This window comes from Brienomyrus brachyistius, chromosome 23 (assembly GCF_023856365.1).
Source record: "Brienomyrus brachyistius isolate T26 chromosome 23, BBRACH_0.4, whole genome shotgun sequence".
Classification (NCBI taxonomy): domain Eukaryota; kingdom Metazoa; phylum Chordata; class Actinopteri; order Osteoglossiformes; family Mormyridae; genus Brienomyrus; species Brienomyrus brachyistius.
This window is the reverse complement of record NC_064555.1, coordinates 4,080,120-4,096,896: the sequence shown is the minus strand read 5'-3', so window position 1 is coordinate 4,096,896 and position 16,777 is coordinate 4,080,120. Positions and strand designations below refer to the sequence as shown.

The following is a 16,777-nucleotide window of genomic DNA, read 5'->3' as shown; positions in this document are numbered from 1 at the left end:
GTATTAATGCAGCTGTTTGTTTAATCATCGACAACAGATGTCAAAAGTTTAGTTGATGCTTTCTTCCTTATTTTATGGAGGGCAGTTGAAAGACAACCCCTGTGAAGCAGAGTTAATATTAGCTGGGAGATGAAGTGGGTCATTGTGTTAGGAACTAGGACTGAACATGAACGCAATCCCTCCGCGCACTCCGCATGCGAGGAGGACGTGTCACCGCCATTGCGTCAGACCTCGGCTCCGCCCCAAAGGCCCGGAGTAAAACGTCTCTCTCGGCCAATCAGAAGCTTGCGTCTCTCTGCGTCTTGTGGATGGAGGACCAATCCTGAGCTCAGGAGGGCAGCCTCCACCAACCGGAAGGCCCACCTCAGCAGATTTTCCAGCAGCAGGTATCTTACTGCTTTGGGAACCACGAGAAAGTGTTTGTTGCCTGGCAGCTCATTCAGCTCCCACGTTTTCTCTTTTCAAACCTGAGTGTTCCTCCCTGATCCGATTCGGCTTCATTTCATCGTCCACATGTCTGGTTTTCCTGCATGTCCAAAACTTCGAGAGAGGGTCCGGACATCCCAGATGTCCCAAACAATGAACCATCCCTCACGCCTGCCTGTACACGAGTCACCAAAACAACAATAAACGATCTTGCAGTAACACACAGACTAATTTACTGCAAATAAAGAAGGGAAATTCCTCACATGCTTCCATAGAAAAATAAATCAGTAAAATTGCTCGGATTACTTCCCATTTATATCTCCGTGGCTGGCCGCCTCTGTGAAATGAAACAAGACCGTAATGTTCTCTCTTTCGACACACTGTAAAACATAATTATTAAAGGCATTATAGTTGACCTTACTGTAGCATGCACACTTCTCATGACTTGCAGGGCTGTTTGTCCCACCTCCACGCTGATTCTTAGTGCCATATTTTCTGAATTTTTTACTTTTATATTAACCTTAAGTGTGGCTAATGGGGTGGGGGGGGGGGGGGGGGTGTGCGGGAATAGTGGGGGGCTCCAGACTAGGAATTCCACAACTCTTCAGAAGTTGGAGGTTTCTCAGAACCCATGTTAATCAAAAAGCACGAACATCAGGGTAATCTCTGCTTTTTTTCTAATCTAAATTTGCTACACATCAAAGGACATGAATAAAATATTTTTGCTTCCAGAGCTCCGGTTCTGGATTGTACCAAAAATGTGGAGCAAACCACCGCACAGCTTCAGGGCTTTAATCCGGGCTCTTCTCCTGCTAACCCCATATCCTCCCGCTGTCTAGGCTAACTGCCGCCTCAGAGTCGCCCCCTGGGTGAGTGTGCCCATGACGGGGCCTTCTGCTCCAGTACCTGGCTCTACCTGCCACCCTGTGCCTTCTGGGGCCCAGTCCAGTCCGTGGAGGCAGCAAATGAACACCTCCCATGTTCTGACTAAAATGGGAAAGGTTATGGCTTACCCTGGTAATAAAAGTTATTTGCATATTCTGACCACAAAAAGTTACTCTGAGATTCCATTCTATTATTTTTATATGGAAATTAAAACATTTTAATGAATAAATAGGATATATAACAACGTTTTTAACCCAAAAAATGCACCACCCGTTCTTTTTAATACAGGTTGCATGGTAATTCATTGACTCTGGGTTTCTGAGGTCCAGGTCTATGCATCTGTTTTTGTTTTTAATGTCCTGCAAGGACTCCCACAGGCCAAAGGCCTGCAGTTCAGGGCCTTCAATTACCACACCGGTACAGTAAACGCACTTGTACTTGATACAAAGGAATCGTTATCAACTTGGGTCAGTAATTCATTTTTCCTTTGCCCCAATGCTTTTACTTTAGGTTCCCGGGATGATTGTGACTGGATGTAACAGCACAGCCTGCTCTGGCTGGAGAGGACAGCAGTGAATACGGAATATGACTTTCTCTGTAGAGGAGAACAAACGGATGGCAGTGACGAGGGGACGCTGCACAGAATGGGGATTTTATTTACGTCTTGGGTTTAACAAAGTGGGGGGAGAGATGCCAGCACAAAGAGTCTGTCTTCAGCCAAAGTGGAGCGGGAAGGGAAACAAAATGGAGGCAGGGATTGTAGCAAGGTGTGGGGGCGTTTGGGTCTCCCCAGAGAAAGCAGAGAAGGGATTATCACCCCCCCCATCCCCGGTGTATTACAGCTGCATAATGCTAGGAATCAGGGGGGCTCAGCAACAGGGAGAATCCAGGTGGGATGAGAGAAATGTGCGGGGGATCCGTACAAGCAGTGTGTGTGTGTGTGTGTGTGCGTGTGTGTGTGTGTGTGTGTGTGTGTGTGTGTGTATTATGTTTATATTACAATGTGGGGGACCAAATGTCTCCCACAATGTGATAAAAACCTGTTATTTTGACGTTGTGGGGACCATTTTTCAGGTCCCCACAAAGATCTGTGAATGCAGTCAAAAAGACTAAAAATAACAAAAGATTTTTGTTTGGTTATTCATCGTGAAGGTTAGCGCCGGGTAGGAGTTTAGGTCGTCATGTTGGGGTTAGATTTTCCCCCATAGAAATGAATGGAGAGTCTCCACAAAGAAATGATTACAAAAATGTGTGTGTGTTTGACCAGCAAGGCCCTGACGTTCTGTGACCGGACAGCCCCCCCCAGGTGATGCCGGCCCCCTCTCATCAGCACTTGAGGAGGGTCCCTGGGGCCATGCGGCCCAGTCGGGGTGATCCTCTGATTAAATGCGGCAGTAGACACCCAGTAGGCATGACATCATCCATATGTATGTTACATAAATGCCGCTATTTCGGCTCCGAGGGCCCCTGGAGAGAAGCACACCTGCTCCATGGAAACACTGCCATGAGTCCCCGCCCCCGGCCCCTCCCACGATGTGGCAGATCCCGGACTAGCCCACCACGTGTTGCTGCTTCACAGTGTACAAGAAAGAACTACGTCTGGGGAACCGCCGGGCGAGGAGGGGTCCCGCATACGGGGCCTGGTGCCCGACGGTTCCCCTTCATCCCTGCCTGCCGATTTACTCCCTGCTGAAACAGGTTTCAGGGATGACGAATGCTGATGTATCGATTGCGTGGGAACCTAATGTACCACAATGTCAGCGCAAACCCACAACTCAGCCAACAGCCTGGAAGACGTATCACATCCCAGACCCGGTATGGTCCAATCCCTCAGTTGGACCCAAATCTGGGCAGACCCCTTCAAGGGACCGACTAAGCCACCGAGAATGGCACCGGACTAGAATCTAAATGAAAAAGGAGTGGGATTAAATATCGGCTTTCGAAGGTTCCAGCTTTTATAGCGGAAGCCGTTGTAGTTTTTGTTCCTATGTGCATATGTGCAATTATATTAATTGAATTAGCTGAAATAATGACTTACTAGTGCGAAAAGCTTGAGGTCAACTGATGCCCCTAGAGCGGTTAGGATTAATGGCCTTGCTCAACGACCCAATGGTGATATGATTACTTTTCCAGCCATGGGACTTGAACCGATGACCTTCCAGTTACAGGCACAGATAGCTCTGTCACCTCAAGTCAACTCTCTAGGTTGCACACCGTCCCAATTAAGCAACCACAGGCAGTCCCCAAAAACGTGCTCCCGGACCTAAAGTGTCTACACCGACCCCTGTGCCGCAGAGGGACATGTGGAATAAGGGACCTGGAGAGTGAGTTTGAACCCTGGAGAACCAGGCTGAATTATTCAAGCTCCGGCTGCAGCCAGCAGGTAGTGGAGTCAGAAACAGACGAGAGCTTGGGAATCAGTCCTGTGACCGTAACAGGTCTGCCTCTGCGACCACATATCAATGTGCTGACCTTATTAAGGAGATCGTGACATTCGCAGCTGTGGTGGGGGACGAGGACATCTGTCACCTGTAGTGACATGCAGTGTCTGTCACGCACTATCAGTGCATAAATATACTGCGCATCTCCGTGCCACTGACACATACGGTCTGTTTTGACACCTCACTTCCTGTTGGTTAAATGTCCCAGAATCCCTGCGAGTGTTAGAGAATCTCCCTGGAGAGGCTGTAGTTCATGGGAAAGACACGTTTGGCCTGACCGCAGCCCACACTCGGCCTGCAATAAAAACCTCATCAGTTAAAGTCAATAAACATTGATATGTGTTTAGAAGACTGACTCAAGAGTATTTCTGCCCCGAACAGCACTGTTTCGTGTGGATATTGAGGACAGGGGAGGTCAAAGACCTCTACTCTCCCTCACCCCCCCCCCCCCCCACGCACAGGTTATAATGGATGGGATCTTTTTAATGTCGCTAAGCTGTAGGCACCAGCAGAGAGAACATTTAGGAGCACATTCTGGGAGCTGTTAATCTGTCTGTCTGAAGTCATTTTTCCTTATAATCCAATCACTGCTTTAGGGCCAGTAGACCGAGGTAATAATTACATCTGTCGGTCGTCTAAATAGAGAATGCTAACCACTACTTGTTTATTGATTATTTATGTAAATGTTTACAGAAGTATGCCGCAAGATAATCGATATAAATATTTGCCACGTCCAGTCCTTTCCTTTCAACTTTGGGGTAGAATTTACCCCAGCTAAAGTGGAACTGAGTTCAGTTCTGTTAGCTTACAGGGACGTATTTTGTTCTGATGATGTTTGGATCACTTCACTAATTTTTTGTGTGGCCTGCGAAGTACACGAGGCACATTTATTTATATCGTTATTATTCAGCTGACTGCCGGATGCGCGCTTTGAATGCAAGTCATTCAAGGGTAAATACGGTGACGTTTCATTCCAAACAGCTGGGCCGCTGGTATTTATGCGAAGGGCGGAAAAACCTGCGCGATGCGCGTCGATGCTGATCCCCGGACTGGGAATCGGGTGGGATCGCATTTATGAATCCTGACAGGGAGCGCACGCCTCATTCCGCAGCAGATCGCTCCTCTCGGGCGCCTCCTCGCACATTTCGCCACAAATGCGTACGGCGGAAGGGAGGGGGGAGGATAGCATGGATTTAATACCAGGCTGTCTGCCCGTGGTGCGGTACTCTCGTAATTGACAGTGTTTAAACGTAATAATAATCATCATCATAATAAAGCTACAGTGTGCCTCCCTCGGACGCTGTCCCAGGTACCGAAAGCCCGGTATGCCTTCCTGCGGCAACTCAGCGAGTTGAGACGGAGCGCCGTTTTCAGTTGAGACGAGAAGACGACGGGTAAGGGGGGGGGCACACTGACGCAAAGGCTAAATAAATGCACGCCGCTGTGGGTACATACAGCGTTAAAGACTAAATGGGATCGCACGTCCTCCGAGCAGAATGTAAAGGCTGTTTAAAGCATGGGGAAGACTGACGTGCCCTCCGCTGTACTACTGCCGCTGCTGCTGCTGCTGCTCTGCCTCGGCGCCTCCTGGGTTAATGCCGGTGAGTTCCAATATCTTTATAATCGGGATGCAAAAATTGTAATTATAATTGTTACACGTGCGTCGTATGCATATTTCGAGGGCACCGACGTGGATCAGCTCTTCTGAAGTTGAGCTCCCGAGACACATAGGTATACCCTGTTTATATAATGCATTGATTTTTCTGTACATATATCGTAAATGTGTTTTAAATAGGAAGGAGCGGATCGCTGCATAACGTTGCAAGTTGGCATACAATTAGACAAATGAGACACGCAGCTGATCGTTTTTTTCTGCAACACCTCCGCTACGTGTCAATGCACCTGTCGGGCTTAATCGCGGCCAATAAGCGGCACAACTTTATTATTTTTCGCCTGTTTTACTAAATAGATCAACAGTATTTTTGGTCTAAACCCCATATGTGGAATAGAAGCGATGTTTGACAATCTGATGCACGGCTTCTTTTGGAAGTTAATGCTATGTGTGATAAAGCAGACCTGGCTCTCACGCCATACTGAATTATGACAGCATATATTTAGAGAGAATTTTTTTAAAGCACAAGTTTATGAACAAGGTATGATATTTGGCTCCCCTAGTACAGTAAACTCAAATAGCTGGGCTAGTCTTCAAAGGACTGGTCAGCTTCAAGCTCCTATTGACCTTCGGATCGATACAGAGATCTAAAGAGAGAGTAAAGGTTCCTCCTTTACTGTGTAAAACGCGTTTTACAAAAGGTGCTTTATCAAAAATGGTTCATGTTAGGACAAGGATAGGTAGAAGGATAGCAGGGAGGGCTCAGCGCCCCCCGCTCCATGATAAACTATCTGACAGCGTGGCACAGATGCCGTATGCCGTCGCTGCTTTGTCTCCGTCTATCAGATACTTATTGCATTTCATGTTCCCCAAATTCATTTTGTTTCCAGGAAAATCATGGTCGTTTCCCCCCAAAAGAAAGCATTAAATTCATTTTCCAAAATTATGTTTTAGCTTGTATAATACCAAGGACATTTTTCGCAAATTAAATCAACCCTCGATTAACTGACGAACCGGTGTGTCGATAGAAGTTAGAGGTGGATTCATGCGTGAATTACGAATTACTACAAATGCACGTAACTGCCGTGAAGAAATGCTGCATTTCTTGAACAAGTTAATAAGGTAAATCAATCCCACATGCTTCTGATAGACGTGTAGGCCTACAGTTTCCTGGCCTTTCTTGTTACAATTCAAAACCCGAAGCTGGTCAAATTTCACAAATGACGGCGGTTATAAAGTTACGACTAAACTACAGATAAGCTACATGTATTGCGTTTTCTAAGCAACGTACATTTATTTTGGTGTACACTGCCCGTTTAACAGCTGTCGAAATAATAATGTGATTTTGTAAATTGTAAATAGGGCTTATTTGTAACGTGATGCAACCGTTTCACAAATGTTAAAGCTCAAAATGTCAAAGCATTCTTTCATTTACATTGGCATGTATTTAGCTAAATATTGTATTCATTAATAATCATGTTAAAATCTACACAGTGGTTAAGTGAGAACAGCTAAATGAGGATATAATTTTGTTGCAGTCGTTACGCCAAAATATGCCCCTTATGTTGTCTCCTATAGCTTGTGTGACCTTGTACAAACGGAGCATATAATGTTGAAAATGAATATTTAAAATTGAGTGGTTCTCCCATACTTGAAGGTCTTGTTTTGATATAAACGCTGGTCATTTAGTTATGAAATTTTCAAACTAACTTGCTTCAACAATCTCGCATCACGCTGCTAATGAAAGCGAAGCGCCTGAGACGGACGGTCCCCATCAACATCTTTGATTTTAGCGTTTCACGGTTATCAGGCTCATTGAAAACCAGGCTTTTTTATCACTTGGTTGATTCCGAAAGCAGACGTGGAGTCTTTAGTGACTTTGGCGTGTTGAGCTGAGGATTAAGCGCAGAAACACATCGCTTTGGCTGTCGGTTTAATGGGTAATTAAAGGGTGCACCACTGGGAGCTTTATTTCCCAGAAGGTGTGTGTACTCATATACTGGTAATAATTGTAGTATTATGGTTACAGAAACATAGTTTAGTTCGTTTTAACTTGATTTATTTTTTGTTGTGGTAGCTGGGTAGCATGGTTCTTTGCCTATCTATCTATCTATCTATCTATCTATCTATCTATCTATCTATCTATCTATCTATCTATCTATCTATCTATCATCTATCTATCTGTCTGTCTGTCTGTCTGTCTGTCTTTATTTTTTTTTTATATAATTTTTTAAATTGTGAATGTATTTATTAAACGTGAAAGACAGTGGTCAGTAATGATGATGTGGTCTTTATTAGTGAAGTGGTCTGGAACTCACTGGATAACACTTCCGAACGCCCACTGTCAGATAAAAGAGTGCCTTGTTCTGAAATTGCTCGAGCTATCTCGGGGGCAGACCATCCTACGAAGCATCTTACCAGATGGTTTTTAAAGACGGCGACAACAACTGAAGGCAACAGGCAGCAGGCTGCGTTATTTCGCCGAGAAACGGCAAGAGAGCATTCATTTTGTCGGATGAAAGAACATTGTGCGATTTTAGACTCACAGAGACATGGTCACTGCTTTTCACTGTCTTCAGATACGTACATCGGACATATTTCCTTTCCAGAAGTTTTTGTAGCACAATGAAATATTCCAAAGACGTAAGCAACTCAAATGTAACTACATTTTAAAAAGTTTAGGAAAACGTAATGTTTTATTAATTCAAGCCATTTCAGGGGTGTGGGTTTGTGTTATAAAACTAAATTATATCTCTGATTGCACAGCGCTCTCAAAGTCATTCTTAGGAAAATAAATGAATGTGCTGATCATTTTAGAAGAAGCGCTCGCACTGCAAGGCCCGCGTTCCTTTGTGCAGCACCAATCAGACTCCAAAGAGTGTTGCCCGGTGAAATTCATGGCCTGTGAAATGCAGAGAACGTTGCAGTTAACCACACACACACGCACACTCAGTGAAGGAGGCGTGATTCCCTCAGAGGCAGCGTGCCAGTCCATCAAAACCAGGGTCCTCCCAGAAGGCGACAGAAAACCAAATACCTCATTAGGACTCCTACATGCAAATAGATGTTTGTAATATCCCACATGCACCTGAAGGGGGGGCCCAAGTTTCCGATTTAATGGCACTGCCCCCCCCCCACACTTCATTAACAGACACCCACCTCAGAGCCGTAAATGGAAGTCCAAGCAGAGTGACCCAGGGCACAGGACGTAGCGTGTAAAGAATCCTAGATCAGATTTACATGTAAATGGTTCTTTCCGGGGGCGGCATGGTGGTGCAGTGGTTAGCACTGTTGCCTCCCACCTCTGGGACCCGGGTTCGAGTCTCTGCCTGGGTCACATGTGTGTGGAGTTTGCATGTTCTCCCCATGTCGTCGTGGGGTTTCCTCCGGGTACTCCGGTTTCCCCTCACAGTCCAAATACATGCTGAGGCTGATTGGAGTTGCTAAATTGCCCGTGTGCATGTGTGTGAATGGTGTGTGAGTGTGCCCTGCGATGGGCTGGCCCCCCCATCCGGGGTTGTCCCCTGCCTCGTGCCCATTGCTTCCGGGATAGGATCCGGACCCCCCACAACCCTATAGGATAAGCAGTTTGGAAAATGGATGGATGGATGGATGGTTCTGAGGTTTGAGAAGGTCTTCGTAACGCCTGGTCCGAATAAGGTGTTTGGCAGGACTCAGGGAGCTGGTGTTGGTGACCGGCTTCAGTTTCTGCTCAGGACCCGCATTGAGATTGGGGTAGGGTCAGGGATGTAAGATTGGGTTAGGGTTGGGACATTGTGTCAAGGTTTATAAGGTGGTAACATTGGGTTAGGGTCGGGGACGGATTACGGACCGGGCCAGCGGGGCCGCTGCCCAGGGGCCCTTGATGTGCAGGGGGCCTGTGTGCAACACTTATCAACAATGTATTTTCGTTTGTCTATTTTAGAGGGCCTACATTCTTTGATCCTCTGCCTACAAGGGCCCCTGACCCTATAGGGAGGGTGTTTGGCTGCCAAGGGCCCTTGAATTGTGGTGGTTGTGGTGGTGGTGCTGGTGGTGGTGGTGGTGGGGGGGGGCGGCCCTCGCGAACGTTTTGCCCAGGGGCCCACACAACCCATAATCCGTCCCTGGTTAGGGTTATAACAATCAGTTTGGGTTGCCACAGCAAATAAGGGTTGTATTACTGGGCGAAGGGTTTCACACTGGGGAAGAATGGTGGTATTTGGTCAGGATTTTTACACTGAGCTAAGGCTGCAGTATTGGGTGAGGGTTGTAACACTGGCTTAGAGTTATAACACTGAGAGCAGATTCTGCAGAGGGAAACTCCTCTCATATTAGCGGAACGATCACGCTTGTTCCCTACCGTCCACACTCATGTAGCTCTTAATTAACGCCGCCTTTCTGACAAAAAAGTCGCGATTTGTTAAACGTAAAGAGAGCAGCCGTTCAGGCTTACGGTGGGATCCGTTTCCCGCCCCGCCAGGCTGCCAGTGCTGCAGTCCATTTGCCGGACCATTCGTCTCGAAAGCACTCCGCAGTGGACGCAGTGGACTGCGGGATGCTTGCGGCTTCAGTCACGCTCGCTGTACGGGAGCTGGGCGCCGCCCAGAGATGCGGGGAAAGTGCTGGCGAAAGCCAAGCAGGCTAAGGACCCCAGCGGGGGTGGCGGCCACGCCCCCACCTCCAAAACAATGGTCATGGTGTTCCACCCATGTAAACCTGAAAGCATGTTCCCTGTCTGTTCTCAATTAAACAAGTAACTGCTGAGGCGGTTTTACTGCTTCTCTAATGAAGTGGCAAAACCAGAAAGAATTACCCCCCCCCACCCCCGAAATTAGTTTGAACCCCCCCCAGCAAAATCAACCAAAGGAGACCTATCAGTAGCATTAACTCATGAAATTTATTTTCTGGCTATAGGCCTGGTTACCATTTATCTGGCTCCAGAGTTTGGCTTATTTCAGAGATTATTTTTCTGTATGGTGGGAGCAAGACGGCGGGGGGGTTCCTAAGAGGGGGGGTTAGACCATCGCCAGCTCATGTCCATGGGCCTCTCCCTCGTACGGCAAGAACTTCCTGCGGGGAACAGCGGACGCGGCCCAGCATGCCTCTGCGGCCAGTACGGGAAGGAGGCGGGATTTCTCACTGCTCCATTGACGGAAACAGCCCACACGGCAGTTCCCACATGCGTGGGAAGAGCATGTGTACCTTCCCCAGGCCAGAAGCGTGACTACAGGGGAGGCGGTGGTCCCTGAATCCTTCCTCTCATCTTGCCTCACATCACTGAGGAAGTAGCATCCTGCCCAGTGGGCATGTTCAATAGTCAAAACCAGTATAGAGAAGCATGAATTCCATGCTGGTCAGTGCTGGTTTGGTGTAGCTGGTGGACCAACATAGCTGTACTGGTCTACCTGCACATGAAGCTAGTCCACCAGCAATATTTCATTAATGATGTTAGTCTACCAGCTCCAAAATACAGCATATACTGGTATAACCAACAGGCGTTATACTGGTCATGCTGGTGTTTTCAGCAGGGTGATTCCACGGGTCGGACTCAGTATGGGGAAGGAGACGGACGAATACCTGCATTTAAGATACCAACACGGACAACAATATTAATTACTTTTCCCTCTAAAGGAATTTAATCAGGAGTCATTCTCACGGGAGGCTCCTTATGAATCGTAAGAGGTTCCCTCGTCTTCCAAAGCATTCAAAGGAGTGTCGTGGGAGGGAAATAAGAGAGCATCTTCTCGTGGCTTGATTGTTTGGGTCGGGAACACGTCATTCTTGCACAAGCAGCTCTCCGTGAAGTGTGTCAGCGGTTCTGATCCAAGATTCCAAAACCCATCGGTCACCGCCTGCGTGCGGCTGCCTGGTCACCTAAGGAAAACTCTCACGCTGAAACCCGCTTAATTAAAATCCATCTATCGACGTGTGTATCTCAACCTGAGTGCTACACCATGTGTTTATCTTAAAACGCTGCCTCGTTTTCAATTTACGTTTAATTGCTGCTCGGGTTTTAAATTATCTTAAACTGGCACATTGTCTTTTATCTCAAATTGGCGCACTTTCATTTATTGCAACTTTGTACGTTGTCTTTATCTTAAACGGGAGCATCCATGTTTCATTTTCAGCCCTTAGTTACCTTTGGGTGTCCAGGAAAGGCTACCAGGTTCTCCAGTTGAGGCTGTTAGACAGGTCAAGCGCACCATCCAATGAGCCATGGCAGTGCTGTGTGAAGGTTCTGGTTTCGGTGCCGTTTGCCTGCCCCCTTGGACAGAATGTCACATGGTGTGGCAGTACTCCTGGGTTTTTTTAAATATACCGCGCTTTCCTGCAAGCCGCCACGGAACAGTGTGCGACTGTTTGTGCAATTTAAGTGGTGCGTTTGAGGTAATCTTACTTCAGGATAACCTAACGTACTTCTCACAAGTGTTGTGAGAGTGATAAAATGCTTCTATTGGATGTCTCTGCAGAGATCTGCTTTTCAGATCTACCTTTCATCTTTTCATGTGATTGTAAAAGATCTCAGGAAACGTCAAGGCAGTATGTATCATTTATGCAGTATTTTTTATTTCCCTGCATCTATTTTAATGACTCTAATGCAGTTATTATATGAGAGGGTCCAGTGACTGAGTGCTAAGGGAAATGCAGTGTGCTGTACTTATAATTCTATATTTCAGGTCCATTATTCAGACCAATATTTTATTGTAGACAAATACATTTTGTTGGTGTTGCTCTTAGTGAATTTTGCTGGGGAGGTCGGTGGTATTTTTATGACTGGGGGGGTGGAAGAAAACTCATAATTTTACTAGCTGGCTACATGCCTGATCACTGTGGCAGTAATGCTTAAACACTTCCCACAGTTATTCTCAGTGTTGATGCTCCTTGGCGGTTGCTTAATGCTCTTACCTTGTGCACTGACCCCTAAGATAAAAGCCTGGAGGAAATGCAAAATTTTCCACATGCATATACAAAGTCACACCTTCATGTTTATTGTTGCCCCCGGAAGTTCCAGGTCCCGGAACCCCGACATCCGGTGCAATTCTTTAAAATGCAGAGCGTGGCTTTGGCAGCATACAGGAGATGTTCTGTTCTGTCTGTTCGCCAAACCAGCTTATCGTAAAAGAAAGTAGGGCATTAGATTTCTAAGACGTGTGAAATGGAACTTTGCTTGATAACACTTGATGACAGACGTGCCGGGCGGCAGCTCGGGACACTCCCCTGTGGAGACCTCGTCCGCTTTCTCAAAATACACGCTGAGCTCTTTGACCGCAGATCGCAGCCATCTATGCTACAGACAGAACTGCTTGAGGTTGAGTAATTTAAAAAAATATATATAGATAACACTTTACTTAAAGTAGTCGTGGGTAATGCATTATAGATACCTTCATAATACATTATAATGCATTCATAAAGCGTTATAAACATGGCTATATTTATAAAAGGCATAACACATTACAGCCATGTTTATTATGCATTATGAATGCTCTGTGAAGCCCTCATCTATAATGCACAATAGATACTTTATGATGCATTATGGTGACGGCTTTAAGTAAAGTGTTATAAAAATATAATTAAATAATGAGGGGAACAAAACCACAGAATGTTTCATAATTCAGTTGCAAAAACCCAGGCGTCTGAACTTCTAACAAAGTGAGTAATATTCTTTGTAATTAGAACGTAACAAAAACTTAACGACGCATCATTAACACTCCAGAGGAGCTTGTGATAATTACCAGAAATGAAGAAAATGAAATAAGCACCAATAAGCATGTGAAACACATTAAAAGTTTTAATTGGAAGCTGATATGCTACAGATTCCTGCCATGGACGGCCAGCCGAGCCGTTTGCTTCCTGGAGATTCTGTCAGCTGATCCACAAACAGGTTAATGGTAAAGCCACAGACGAGCTCCCCCCCCCCTCCTGGCATATCCTAACCCCCCCACTGTCTTAGCTGAGTGGGCGTCGCCTTCCTCCATTGATTATCCAATCATGCGACACCCCCTGTTTCGGCAGCCTGCCCGGGGTTTGATTTAGGTGGATGAGAATGGGGGCCTTATTGTGGTTTAATGGCGCATATCTAATGAGGCTTTGGGGTTTTCTATTGGTCGAGGGGGTAAGTTTGGTGTGCAGAAGAGAATTGACAAAATATGCTGTCTGCTCACATGCTGATTAACAGACATCCAGCCATCCATCTTCTAGGATCTTATCCCAGGAAACAGGGCATAAGACAGGGAGACACTGGATGAGATGCCAGTCCTGCATAGGACATTCAGCAGGACACGAGCTCTCTGAATCACATGTTTCAGACTAGGAATTACTTGAAACGCACACAACGTACATGAAGAAAGCAGACATCACACACATTGGAGCAGGAATCCAACCCACAATATATATATATATATATATATATATATATATATATATATATATATGTGTGTGTGTGTGTGTATATATATATATATTAATGTATAATTATTTAATGACATAAAATGTTTACAAACTTTTGTAAGCGATGCCTGAGATTTAGAGGACACCTCAGAGTGACTTTGTAAGAAATTCCGGCTTTTTCTGGGAACCTCCTCCAGGATCAAACACACCCTTCATTTCTTGCTTCAGCGACTCTCATCTCATTGATACTGTTTAGTTTCTCACTGAACGACGGCAAGTTAATGAGCATGTGCTGTCTAATTAGCGTCTTACCTCGGGGAGCCCCCCCCACGGCTAAAAAAGCATGAAATCAATTTCCCTCTTTAGCTAGTTTAGCGTGTCCCCCACCTTCCCAGTTAAACCAGCAGCTTACTATTCACTTCCGTGCGTAATGTGGCGATATGATAAAGAAGTCTCTATTTTCCTACTCGTTTTCGCCGCCCCAAAAGGAGAGAGCACGCCAGACGACGCCACCCTGAGAATTTCACCCAAGGAAATAACTAATCCTCCGCTAACAGAATCAGGCGAGCAGGTTCGATATACGCCCAGACAGGAGACGCGATACCACTTAACATAGTACTTTTATTACACAGTAAACTCTAAAAACACAGCAAAACACAAAACCTTCATCCGAAAGACATCAAATAGGGGCCAGATAAAGTGGGGAATAGATGGTCAAGGTGTAAGGGCTCCGTAAAACAAAAAAAAACAAAAAAAAAAACAGGCAAAACTCACTCCAATCCAAAGGAAACCCACACAGCTCACACATGACGCCAGGCACCCCCCCCGCCTGACACACTAACTCCACATCAGCCAGTTCCCATGCTAAAAGGACTAAACACGCTAAAATGACCCACCACGTATACAAGCGGAAAAAAGAACGCAATATTGTCAGAAGAGAAAACTAAAGAATTCACATCAAACACCAATAAACTTAGCAGCGTTCTTGCATCCGTTAAATCATCCAGAAACCATCTATTAGAAAAGTAAATACAGTTTATGTGCCACAGCCAAGAAAAAGGGCAAAGCCGATAACTTTGTCAGTGGGGTGCATAACACACCGCAAAAAGAGGTATATTCTACAATACTCAACAAAATGACAGAAATGCCTCTAATGTAAATCTATTTTTTTCTTTGTGTTTAAAATGATGTAGGTCTGCAAGGATACCCAACATAGTGTATCGTGATTGCGCTGAAAAATGGATATGAAATGTTTTTACAGACTATTTTTCGATGTAAAAGTTTTTTCGTTGTTGCTTTTTTAAACCAGACGACGAGGCACCGCATATTTTATCGGAATTATATTCTGACACACAATGACACTTTGTGTTAACGTATATTTTAGGACGTCCGGACAAAACACCCAAATGGTCGGCAGAGAAACGCAGTAAGAGCGCTCAACCCACTCCCGTAAGCAGTTGCCACAGCATTCATAATTGGCCTTGGTGCTAATTAAATAAGGGTAGTACCCTAACTGTCTAAACAGAGTGCTCCTTTCATGGACGAGTACCCCGCTTCGTCCGCTTCTCAATGAATCCCTGGAGTGGCGAAGGGAAGGGTGGAAATTAAGCGCAGCATTGCCATTACCGCCACGCCCACTCGCGGTACTGTGCGCTTTGCTCCGCATCCTCGCGTTGCTCCGTCCCCGCTCGTGGCTGCGAGAGACTCGCGGAGACGAGAATCTGGGTGTTTCCAGCCACTGGCAACGTTTTAGATGCATCTTGAATTACTTTTATTATTATTATTATTATTATTATTATTATTATTATTAGAAAAGCAGTTTGTCATACTCGCCCTTTTGTACACAAATTGCAAGGCTTCGTGTCCGTAAAAGACGCTCAGAGATTAATCACGTCGTCACGCTTACTCATTTAAGGAGTATTCGTATGGTTTTTCAAGCCTCTCCATAGACTGCTGTGTTGGCTGATCACGTTTGGTAGCGTTTGTTTTAAAAATTAAGAAGCGTTTTGATTCTTACTTCTAAAAAAAATATATATATATATTTTTTTTAATGGCAGGTGGTATAGCCAGGACTAAATAGGGGAAACAGCGAGGGAGAGTTAAGTGCTAATGAACAAATTGTCCAAATGAGGAAGGAGTACCATCGGACCAGCCATGACCCCACATCTGGCTAAAATATGACCAGAATTAGCACATACTGGTTCTTGGATCCTTAACCAGGCAATTGCCCCACGTGTTATTTAGGTTCACCACTGTTAACCTGACAGAGCAGATGGAGATGAAGTGGCTCTATTGCCAAATGAGCATCGTTCTTGTGTCACCTGTCTGCTTTCAGATAGTCTGTCGGCCCCCCTCAATGTGACGATCCGGGCCCTCAAGGTGAACTCGGCCGTGGTGACGTGGGACATCCTCGATGGCGACCCCGTCATCGGCTTCGCCATCACCCAGCAGGTAAGGTGGGATCAGGTGCAGTGCAGTCCTGAGCAGATGCTGGCCCACCTCCACCTGACAGCCACCTCACATCTGAAGGTCACTGTACGATACAAAGCCTGGAGCTACGCTACACACCTGCAGAAATAGCTGGGGTTGCCAAATGTTATCACAGACGCTGAGGTTAAGCTGTCTATCCGCAAAAAGACCGAGGTTGCCCAATGTTATCACAGACTCTGGGGATAAGCAACATAACTACAAAAAAGTTGGGGTTGCCGAAAGTCATCACAATCTCTGGAATAATGCTACACAGTCACCAAAAAAACATGGGGCTGGCAAATGTTACAGGGAAATGTGGAGTTATTCCACAAAAACCGCAGGTGCCAGATGTCAGAAACTGTAGTGTTTCTCCACATAACCACAAAAACTGGGGCTGCCAAATGTTATGAGAAACTGTAGGATTAATGCACAAAAGCAAGGGCTTCGCATGATACAAACGCTGTAAGATCTTTTGCTTCCTCTGTCTTTATCAAACTAATTTATGTATGTTGATGCAAAATGCTGGTCTGTGTGTGACCGGTGGCAGACTGATTTCCCATCCAGGTTATCCCCT

The 16,777-nt window shown here is 45.8% G+C and overlaps 1 protein-coding gene across 2 annotated transcripts in view; it reads left to right on the top strand.

Annotated features, from left to right (window-relative positions):
- Window positions 1-4,747: 4,747 nt before the first annotated feature.
- LOC125719427 (fibronectin type III domain-containing protein 5) overlaps window positions 4,748-16,777 on the top strand; it is a 30,817-nt gene continuing 18,787 nt past the window's right edge. The window contains exons 1-3 of one of the 2 annotated variants that reach the window (XM_048994183.1): window positions 4,748-5,146; window positions 5,248-5,353; window positions 16,070-16,185. In XM_048994183.1, coding sequence (XP_048850140.1) covers window positions 5,269-5,353; window positions 16,070-16,185 — 201 coding nt within the window. In that variant the 5' untranslated portion in view covers window positions 4,748-5,146; window positions 5,248-5,268. Of the gene's footprint in view, window positions 5,354-16,069; window positions 16,186-16,777 lie in introns of both variants that reach the window. The other variant, XM_048994182.1, reaches the window with a different exon arrangement.